The sequence below is a fragment of the Nicotiana sylvestris genome, chromosome 1 (assembly GCF_000393655.2).
Source record: "Nicotiana sylvestris chromosome 1, ASM39365v2, whole genome shotgun sequence".
NCBI classification, from domain to species: domain Eukaryota; kingdom Viridiplantae; phylum Streptophyta; class Magnoliopsida; order Solanales; family Solanaceae; genus Nicotiana; species Nicotiana sylvestris.
Window position 1 is genome coordinate 142,613,835 of NC_091057.1, and position 11,871 is coordinate 142,625,705.

General features: G+C 37.8%; 2 protein-coding genes across 2 annotated transcripts; both read left to right on the forward strand.

Moving 5' to 3' along the window:
- Window positions 1-9,721: 9,721 nt before the first annotated feature.
- On the forward strand, window positions 9,722-11,015 carry LOC138875498 (protein FAR1-RELATED SEQUENCE 4-like). Its single transcript, XM_070154332.1, has 4 exons — window positions 9,722-9,868; window positions 9,964-10,018; window positions 10,156-10,390; window positions 10,490-11,015. Exons 1-4 carry the CDS (start codon window positions 9,722-9,724, stop codon window positions 11,013-11,015), a joined length of 963 nt encoding a protein of 320 aa, XP_070010433.1.
- Window positions 11,016-11,039: 24 nt separating this feature from the next.
- On the forward strand, window positions 11,040-11,681 carry LOC138875502 (uncharacterized). Its single transcript, XM_070154339.1, has 2 exons — window positions 11,040-11,234; window positions 11,370-11,681. Exons 1-2 carry the CDS (start codon window positions 11,040-11,042, stop codon window positions 11,679-11,681), a joined length of 507 nt encoding a protein of 168 aa, XP_070010440.1.
- Window positions 11,682-11,871: the final 190 nt, after the last annotated feature.

An 11,871-nucleotide genomic window follows, 5' to 3' on the forward strand; every position in this document is an offset into this window, starting at 1 on the left:
GTGACGTGGTTCGAGATGCATGTCCATGACGTTGCAAATTCATGTTAAAAAATAAGAATGAGATGAGCCTCGCCGAATAAAATACAAATTGCGGGGCCCTCAGTAAATATTTGCTTTAAAAATTATTTGGACTTCGGGATGGACCGTTTAGTAAAATTCCACGGTCTTACCCAAATTAAACACGCTAGTCGCTTTAGGCGCGCCTTTAATAATTTAATTTCCTTAAACTCGGGTGCACATTGATGTGACCCAAATCCAAATCTCAACGGAGTCAAAGTGTGTCGACGACCACGGGTACATTGATTGTAACGCGGGTTCGAGATATATTTTTATAACGTTGCAATTCTTGATAAAAGTAACGGTAAATGATAAAAGCGGTTGAAAGATAAAATTTGCACATAAGTTCATATTGTATTTAAAATCAGATAAATAAGCCAAATATAACAGTTGAGCGACCGTGCTAGAACCACGGAACTCGGGAATGCCTAACACCTTCTCCCGGGTTAACAGAATTCCTTATCCGGATTTCTGGTACGCAGACTGTAATATAGAGTCATTCTTTTCCTCGATTCGGGATTAAAATTGGTGACTTGGGACACCCTAAATCTTCCAAGTGGCGACTCTGAAATAAATAAACCAATCCCGTTTCGATTGTCCTTTAATTGGAAAAAACTCCCCTGCGCCCCCGCGGGCGCGGAAAAAGGAGGTGTGACACTAACTTCACCAATTCAAGCCTAATTAAACACCGGACCTCCAAAATTACTTCTGGTCCTACTCCTAAGTCACAAATCACCTCCCGAAACTAACCGAACCGTTGAAATTCACATCTGAACCCTCTAACTCATAAGTCAATGTCCGGTTGACTTTTCCAACTTAAACCATCTTAAAAGAGACTAAAAGTCTCATTTCTTATTAAAATCGCTCCAAATAAATTCTAATGCACCACGATAATGAAACATGAGGAAGCAAAAAATGGGACAAACGAGACAGTAACTCATGAGACGACGGGTCGGGTCGTCACATTCTCCCCAACTTAAACAAACGCTCGTCCTCGAGCGTACCCAGAGTTGTCCTAGAAGCCAACCAAAAGCTGAATGACCTTATCAAGCATAAACCCGGGGATGATCCCACGTCATTCTATCTCACATGGGTCCGATAACGCGTTGTAACTAAGATCACACAATCTAGTCTAGCCCATAAATCATAGAGCCACATTTCACCTTTTCGGAATCATACACAAGATCAGAACCTCACACCTACATTCAGAATAAGTTTGAACCAGCTGTAATAGACCATGCCTGCAACCTTAGGTGCAATTGTATGATATACCAATAACTCAAACAAATGCAGCAATAACTTCCATTCACAGCAGCTGCCCACAACAACCAAATACCGATAGAAATCTCTTATTAGCCAATGTCTCATTCTAACACTCTCATAAACTGCCAATGATAATTGAAACACGCAATAAATCATAATCATTGCTCATATCAACCATTTATGAGGCCATTTCTCCTCTAGCAATTATAGTAACATTTTTTTTAAAATCGAACCTCGATATTTATCCATCAAACATGTTGAAATTAAATCCGTTTGTATTCATCAATGACCCCAATGATCACCTCGAATCCAACACACCACTCTGGTGATATGACACCTCAATACAGGCCTAAGCCACAACTTTCGTAATACGCGCACCAATAAGAAACGGCCTGAACATACTCAAGTCATGAAAAATGACTCAAACAAAAGAGTCGTACCTCAAGCTCATCAGTACCATCAGCGGACCCAACAAGAACATGATGCAATACTACCGAAATATCATTAGTTTATAACATTACCTTTTTATGAGACATATACTCTCGTCAAGTCACTTTCAATTAGCAATACTATTTCCCCAATCATCCGAAGATCATTCGCCCTAATCATCTGAAGCTTTTTTCTCTAATCACCTAGAAGAAAATCGCTACACATCTCATGTTCTGCATGATGTACATAGGTATTGTTCTAACTCTTACAATATTGACATGACGGATGAGGTATGCATAAATTCATGACCACTGTCGAGACAACGATTCGTTGGTTCTATACTCCTGGCAAGAACTATCACCTCATTTTGAGCAAAATCATGGTCTTAGCTCCTTAATTTACTTCATATACTCAGATTGCACTAATCTCAAATTCAATGATCTCGTCTCACCCAGTACGAACTACTCAGGCAATAAGCCACCCCAGACATAATCAAAAGTCGCATATGATGCCTCAATATGCCAATAAGCTACCAATTCGAACGCGGTACAAAAGGAAAACAAACTCTGGAAGGAATTACCAATCTCACACACTAATACAGACTTTCCTTAGAAAACAGGAAGCAAGGCATACAAAATAGCATATAGAAAACTATACTCAACATCACACTGTTGCGGCGTGCAACCCGATCCAGATAACATACCCATGGCGGCGTGCCACCCGATCCACACATAGATCTCACATAAGGAGATGCACATCGAGCCAAATTTGCTCATTACAACAAAATACCGAGTTATCGGTCGTAAGCATGCTAAGTGCATAATAATATCTATGAGGGATATATAGCGTTATAAGCTACAAAACTCAAGCACAACTGAGGTGCGATGTACAATCTGAATTTGAAGAGCCAAAATGCTCATATAACGTCATTCCTACACAGATTCTCAACACATAGCAATTTCTCAAGTCGTCTCACAACTCACATGGCGCAATGTATTACTACGCGAAATATCTGACAATGAAACATCAACCTAACTACTCCTTCATGAGGACCGCGTTACTAAAATGCACACATCTGGCCTGATATTGAGCCATTATTCACATTAAATCTATCCATCGACTTCAAGCCGATTTTGATCACACTGAACTAGTCTGATAACCTTTCAAAGGTCCATAATAACTCCCATTTTTCTCATAACACACAAGAACAACCATCACAATCAGGGTAATCCTCCCCAGTTCACAACCCAATATGCCAAGTGCCCTCCAGGCATGAATCTTTAATTTAATGACACCATCACAAACTTCATACTTGGTTTACATCTTTAATCTATCAAGTGATCACATGCCACACTTATATAATCTTCCTGTGGGACACACTCCCACAACCTACCACAACAATATCTGGATCATACCTCCAAACCATCGATTGCACTAACGCTGAAGAGCGATCAAGAGTCATTAACCGGGATGCAAAACCCTTTTTACAAAACACCGATCTTAGGTGATGCTGAAGACAATTCCAACTTACCGTAAACATCGAAACTTATCTCCTGCTCATCCGAGCTCATGACATCTTGTCAAAAAATTTCCTTCACTCGTTCCATTCTCGGCCTAATTTCCACAACCAAAACTGATTTACCAGCATGCATCAAATCGGAACTAACATAGTACATAACCGTACAATCCGCTAACCAATAGCAAGCTCCCCAACTTGGCTCGAAGCCATAGATCACAACACATATACTCTATTGTTTCCGTAATACCATGGTGAGATTAAACTCACTCCTTCATAAGCTTGTGGAAACACGAATCATCGGAAATTTTAACTCTTCTGCAATTTTTGCATTCACTCACACAACAGTTAAGCCCACTCTTTAGGCGACAAATTTTTTTACTAAGTCCCAAATTTTTCAAAAATTTCGGCAGAGTTTCCTTTGTAATTGGGCCTATCCACCTGCCAGAGAATCACCAAAACCATCCTAACAACACGTCCACAACTTGACAAAGCATCACAATGTATATCAACAACATTAATCTCAATATTACATGTATTATATTATCAAAATTGATACATGGACATGCGTTGCACCTATTTGAATCATAACACATAGAAAATACCTTTCAATCCTCCATTATTGGGCTATTCAACCGAGTAAGAACATATTCTTTCTTTAATGTTTTCGACCCTCAAGGTGGTCTCCTTGACTCAACGATTTCGTCATAATACATTTACAGAAGCGATCTCAGCTCCCAGACTTATCTAACTAGTATGACAAATAGATTCCCCTCATAAGCCAATTACCCACTAGCTTTACCTTTAGTTAATATTTTTTGTATACCTTCCACTGCCATACACATTACACAATCACTTAATCTTCCTGAGTCTAAACTCATACTGTAACATGAAATTTACTTCACTCCAAATAGGAGACATAAAAAGATTCTTCACGCACCCATAACTTGGGACTACACATCCTATCACAATGGAAATCATACACTCAATAGTTCATCTATCATCCAGTAGACCTTCCTCGTCACTTCCAAGTCATATAGATACATCTCGCAGTACTATCATACTCCTCACGTAGCTATCCAGCCATGATTCCCACTAATAGGGACAATACCGAACATAAAGGTTCAAAACACTTGCTCGCACAATCAGCACCTCAGTGCTCAAGCCATAGGCAAGATCCGGCCTCAAGTCCTCCAGACTGGCCTAACATCAAACTCACAGAGATCACGTCTCGCCCTTCTATCGGGGAATTACAAGCCATCAAGGTAAATCGAATACTGAGTGCTCGTTCGCGCATACGAACATGTGGAAGGAATCGTAAGAGTTACTTTTCAAGCTGAATCAAGGACGCACGATAAGAATTCAAGAATGTGAAGTTTTCCTAAAGGTTCTGCAGCCTCTCGAGGATAAATACAGACGTCTCCGTACCGATCCGCGAGACTCTACTAAACCTGCTCATGACTCGCGAGACCTAGTAACTTAGGCTCTGATACCAACTTGTCACGACCCAAATCCCGAACCTAGTCGTGATGGCGCCTCTCGTGAAGACAAGGCCAGCCAGTTAACCCAATTTATCCTTTAAAAATAATTATTTAACCAAACTATAGTGCAACATGGTTTAATAATACCAAATAGCGGAAGTACAGATAAAAATGCGAAAATCCAACCCAACACAGCCCTAACCGGGGTGTCACAAGTCATGAGCTACTACAGAGTTTACTAAAATTCTACAAAGTATGGAATTAGGAACAAAGTCTGAAGATATCATAAATAACAGAAGATAAGGGAGAAAATGGGTCTGCGAACGCCATGCAGCTACCTCGATAACTCCGATGAAAACTGAACAGCAGAAAACTCGCTCTATGCCTCAGGAATACCTGTACCTGCACACATGGTGCAGGGAGTAATGTGAGTACTCCGACCCAGTGAGTAATAAATATAAATAATGACTGAAGGTAAGAAAACACGTTAAGGCACACAACATTCTATACAGAAGCAGTGAAATCATTTAAAATAACAATTCAGTGAAACATCATGTGAAATTTCTTTTAAACCAGTAACACAGGTAATTTGGTAGTAAAATGACAAGTAGAATTCTGCCCCTCTGGCTCAGTATCAAAATAATAATAGAAATCTGCCCCTCGGGCTCAGTATCAATATAATAAGTAGAAATCTTCCCCTCGGGCTCAGTATCAAAATAATAAGTAGAAATCTGCCCCTCGGGCTCAGTATCTCAGAACAGTATCAGCCCCTCAGGCTCAGAACAGTATAAAGCAACCAGTCAATGAAATAAGAGCACATAATTATTATGGCAGATAATGCAGATAAAGAATAAATGCATGAGTGCAATGCAATGCATATGACGGTACCCTCTGGTACCCACTGCGGCGTGCAGCCCGAGCCATCCATATTTATTTATCGTCGACGACGCTCACTAGGGGTGTGTACAGACTCCGGAGGGGCTCCTACAGCCCAAGCGCAATATCAAGTCATCTCGTGGCATCAATCAAATCCTGGTCAGTCATTGTTACCTGACCCATTTACATCATATAGTGTCATTGTTACCATTGTTTCAAGTTCCTATTGCGGCGCGCAGCCAAAGCCACCCATAATGTTTCAAGTCACATCACACAGTGCCATTGTTACCACTATTTTAAGTCACTGTTGCGGCGCGCAGCCCGAGCCACCCATAATCAGTCCAAAAAACATCATAAACCCCATGGGCATTTATAAAAACAGTAGTTCTCAGCCCGAAATAACATTTAAAATATCATTTGAGTTTTCAAAACTTAGAAATATGGCTGAATTTGCAAAACAATATTTAAAACCTTGGACTGAAACCAAATGATATGCAAATCATGCTAAAGCAGTAATATCAATCCCCGAAGGATTCTACAAGTCGGCACAAGGTCCCAAACATGGCATCCAGCCCAGTAAATATCAATAAAGTATGTGTATCAATTACCAGTATAGTATAACTATCACGCGGGATGGACCAAGTCACGATCCCCAATAGTAATCGACCCCGCACTCGTCATGGAGTGCGTGTCACGCCTCAATATAGCGTTACGATATGAAAGTCCAGTGTTTCAAACCCTCAGAACAGCATTTACATCTATTACTCACCTCTAGCCGGCATACTACTCCGCGATGCCCTTTCCTTTCGTATCGACCTCCTCGCACGTCGAATCTGGCCAAAACTACAACGAATACATCACAATAGGCTAAGGGAATATAACCCAATCGAAAAGACTCGAAAAATATCAAAAATCACGAAATTTGCAAAACCCGAGCCCCGGGCTCACGTCTTGAAATCCAGAAATTTTTACATCAAAATGTTCCTTATCTCGCCACGAGTCTATACATACCAAATTCACAAGAATCGGAGTCCATTTGACCCCTCAAATCCCAAATTTAGAATTTCAATCTCAAGCCCTAATTTCTTATAATTTGGCTATGTTTTCATGGATTTCTAGGATGATTCTTCAATAAAATCATGTATTTAACTCATAAAACTTACCTCCAATCGATCTTAGTTAAAACTCCCTTAAATCCCCGTCCAAAAGCTCTCAAAATGACTAAAAATGGTGGAGAAATGGGGTGTTTTTCGCGAATTAAATGTAAACATTCTGCCCAGAATTTTTCGGAATTACTGTTCACCCTGTGTTACTATTCACCCGTGTTACCGTTCAAGTGGTACTGTTCACGGATATTGTTACGGTATTGTTCACTGATACTGTTTTGGGGGTACTGTTCACGGCACTATTCACGGATACTGTTACGGGGTACTGTTCACGGCACTATTCATAACTACTGTTCACAGTGCTGTAAAAAATGCAGTAGCTTTATTTTTTTTCGTGCCTAAATCGATCCGTTAACCTTCCGAAATACACCCGAGGCCCCCGAGACCTCAACTAAAAGCACCAACATGTCTTAAAACATTATCCAAACTTGCTCCAATCGTCAAAACACCTCAACTAACGCCAAAATCATCAAATTATATCGAATTCAAGCCTAAGTTCTTTTAAAACTTCTAAAACACACATTCGATCAAAAACCCGACCAAACGATGTCCGAATGACCTGAAATTTTGCACACATATACCAAATGACACAATGAAGCTACAGCAACTCTCATAATTTCATTCCGACACCCGGATCAAAATCTCACCTATCAACCGGAATTCGCCAAAATACTAATTTCGCCAATTCAAGCTTAATTCAACACCGGACCTCCAAAATTACTTCTGGTCCTGCTCCTAAGTCATAAATCACCTCCCGGAACTAACCGAACCGTCGAAATTCACATCTGAACCCTCTAACTCATAAGTCAACGTCCGATTGACTTTTCCAACTTAAACCTTTTTAAAAGAGACTAAATGTCTCATTTCTTATCAAAATCACTCCAAATAAATTCTAATGCACCCAATGCCGATAATGAAACATTGAGGAAGCAGAAAATGGGACGAACGAGACAGTAACTCATGAGACGACGGGTCGGGTCGTCACAACTTCATACCAAAAAATGTTTATGCTTTCAGGAATATGTAAAATATTTTTCATATAATTGTTTGTATGCTGAAGTTTTTTTAGTTCGTCTGCTAAAAATGCTTAATATTTTGTCGTGCAATATATAATTTTCGGATAAGTTTTTGTTAATTGTTCTGTTATTTTCTAAGTTTAAAAAGAATTTTTAGTTCATGCTTGAAGTTTTCATCAAGCACTGTGTATTTTATAATGATTTTTTGAAAAAACTTCATACCAAAAAATGCTTAATATTCGGATTAGTTTTTGATAATTCCTGCTGAACTTATATAGTTCATTTTCTCTGCTATTTTTTGACTTTGAATAGAATTAATATTAAAAAACGCAGAAAAAACTTAATACAAAAACTGAATATTTCATTAAACATCAAAAAAGATAAATTAAACTACATAAATAACAAAATAAATATAAATAACAAAAAGAAAAACTAATCGTCCATATCATCATCATCGTCGTCGTCGTCACTACCTGATGGACGAGCATCTTCATCAGCAAGATTATCAAATCTTGCATACATCACAAGCGTATCAAGCTTGTTGTTAATTTCTTCCAGCTCCCTGTTGTACTTGTGTATGAGCTCATCCAGTTTCAGCTCAAAAGCCTCTATAATGTCTTGCTTGATTTCTTCCACTATTTGCATGATGACAACATTCATTTTTTCCTTTTTGTATTTTATTATGTCTGCTAAAATATATGTGTTTGAGTGAATAAACTCACAAGGAATAATGTGCTTATATAGGGGAAAAAACTTCTGCATGGTATATGAAAAGGCAAAGAGGAATTTTAAACGTTGTCTAATGAAAAGCGTGCATGAATGTAATAGGAATGTAATTATTACACTAATGCATACCCCCAACGCAATATAACTACTACTTTAATTGTGTAGGTTACTCCTGTATACTATGCAATTAATGCTGAAATATGCTCAAGTTTGTTGAATTCATTTGCTAAAACTTCAGTCCAATGTGCTAAAGTTCTTTAGTTCATTTCTAAAATCTTCAGCACCTAATGAGTTAAAGTTGTTTTCCCTGCATCATGAATCCCTGTCATACAGCTTTTTCAAAAAAACTTCAGCTGATATGTTGAAGTTATTATGCTTATTTCAAAAAACTTCTGCACTTAATAAGCTGAAGTTTTCTGTGCAGCATTTATTAATTATGTCATACATCTTTTTCCAAAAATTTCAGCAGAAGATGCCTAAGTGATTTAGTTCATTTGTAAAAATTTCAGCACAAACAACCTAAAAATTCTTCTATTCACTTTCCTAATACTTGCCACTAACATGAATCTGCAGGATGAGTTCAATTTGCGTTGTTATAACTTTCAATGGGAGTTGGACTCCTGATTTCAAATACTTGGATCATGATACAAAACTTATTCTACTTAATAAGCACATATCATTCAATACTTTCCTGAAGAAAATTAGTGAAGTTGCAAATATTGATTCAACCAGATATGCACTAAAAGTATGGTTTGATATCAAACTAAATACAAGCAAAGGAATGCTTGTAACTTCAGATGAAGAACTTGGTACCTGTATACATTTGCTTACAACTAATTCACCCTACAAGAATTGCCATTTCATCATCGAAAAAATACATCCTTCAGAATCTGCAGCATTCAAACAATCGCTTGCATATGCGATAGATTCAAAACCTTTTGCTGATTATCAACATGAAGTAGGACAACCAATAATGGAAGTAGACAACGAGCAACAACCTTCTAACATTACAGCTGCTTCAGAATATATAATGCTGCAACAATTACCCCTCCTCCAATAAATTCATACCAGTTTGTCAATGACCAAGAAGAAGAAGGACAACTAATAATGCAAATTGACAACCATCACACAATCCAACAAAGCTTTTTTTTACCTTCTGCAATGATAAGCAACAACGAAGATGAAGTAAACATGGAGCTTATACCGATAACATCAGATAGAATTCAAGAAATTGCTGAAAGTTCTTGTGCTTCTCAGAAATCAAGAAAAAGAGTGAGGAGAAAGCTGAAAGAATCTCCACCATGTAAAATACTTAGGCACGATGCGTTGCCTGAGGATGTAAGAGTTAGATCAATTTTTTAGAACAAACAAAACATGACTAAATTTTTTTGCAGCTTGGAGATAAACCAGAAAGTTGAATTCACTGGTGTTAGATCATGTTCAAAGAGATACGAGCTGAAATGCATCATGGACAAATGTGGTTGGAATGTACGTGCTACCAGAATAAAAAAATTCCACACTATTCAGGGTGATAAAATATCATAACATCCATGAATGCTCGATTGATGCAAGAAAATCATATCAGAAGCATGCTACATCAAATTTTATAAGTGAACAAATTATAGACCATGTTCGAGACAAAAAGATAGAGGTTACACCAACCTTTGTAGAAAATGAAATGAAAAAGAAATTTGGAATTGACATTGGTTATCACAAGACATGGCGTGATATTCAAAAAGTTGTTGTTTGCATAAAGGGAAAACCTAAAAAGAACTTCCAGATTCTTCCTTCATACCTACACATGATGGTGGGCAAAAACCCAGGAACGTATACAAGCATAAAAAGAGATGCGCAGAATAGGTAAGCAAAACAATACTAACCATCACCCTGAAGTTTCAAATGTTCCTATTTGAAAAACTTCACATCTTATGATTTGTTTTTTTATGTTTCACTGTACAGATTTACTTACATGTTCTTTGCTCTTGCGGCATCAATAGTTGGTTGGTCCTACTGTAGACTCGTTATTACAGTAGATGCAACGGTTTTAAAGTCAAAATATCGTGGTGTTCTATTTGTTGTTGTATCAAAGGATGCAAACAGTCAAATCTTTCCTCTATGTTTTGGTGTAGCAGATTCAGAAAACAATGAGGCATACATTTGGTTCTTCGGGAAAATGAGAAAAGCAATTCAAGTCCGTCGTGAACTGGTTTTCTTGTCAGATAGAAACCAATCGATCGCAAATGGGATTAGAAAAGTTTTTCCTGAAGCTCACCATGGTATCTGCCTCTATCACTTTGAGAAAAACTTAAAGCAAAGACATGCAAAAGCCACGGTAATAAATCTTTTTCAAAGTGCTGCAAGGTCATACAAACGTGAAGATTTTAATCAGTTAATGTCCCAACTCAAAATTATTGACAAGAAAACATACAATTACATAATGGAAGAGCCTCCTGAGAGATGGGCTCGATCGTGGTTCCCACGGTGACGTTATGATTTGCTAACAACAAACATGGTAGAATCAATGAATTCCTTTTTACTAACAGGGAGAGAAATGCCTATTTTAAGAATGTTAGATTTCATCCAAGAAAAGTTGAAAGAGTGGTTTTACGAACGGAGAAAAAAGGCAAATGAAACTTTTCACAGAGTATCAATATGGGCAGAAGAAGAGATGACTAGGAAGATGGACTTGGCTTGCAAAATGTTTGTGAGTATATTTATTAACTTCAGCTTTTTATATCTGTTGCAGTGATTTACTGCTTACATTTAAAAAATCATACTTTTTCTTTTTGAAGCAAAAATACACTAATATAGTTTGTCTTAATTTTTTATTCCTTGTTAGGTGTTCAACCTTGACTCAATGTTGTTTAAAATAAATAGTGAAGGAATCGAATTCATTGTGGACTTAAAGAAGAGAACTTGTGACTGCCTGGAATTCCAACTTGATGAATTGCCCTGTCCACATGCAATTGTTGCTATAAATAAGAGATATTTGCAGAAATTTGATTACTGCTCAAATTGGTATTCAAGGGAAACATGGTTGAAAACATATGAAGGACATGTGAATACCGTAGGAGATCAAAAATTATGGGATATACCACAAAATGTACAATCTAAGATCACAAAACCTCCTGATGTAGAGATTTTACAATGAAGAAGACAAAAGAAGAGGCATATACCTGCGACTGAATCAGTACCATTCAAGTCTACCAAATGTAGTCGATGTAAACAAGCTGGGCATAACAGAACAACTTGCTTGTCTTCTCCAGCACCTCATCCATATTCCAAGAAACACACTGAAAAATACTTCAACCTTCAATAATCTTGGTCTGAATTTAGACTTT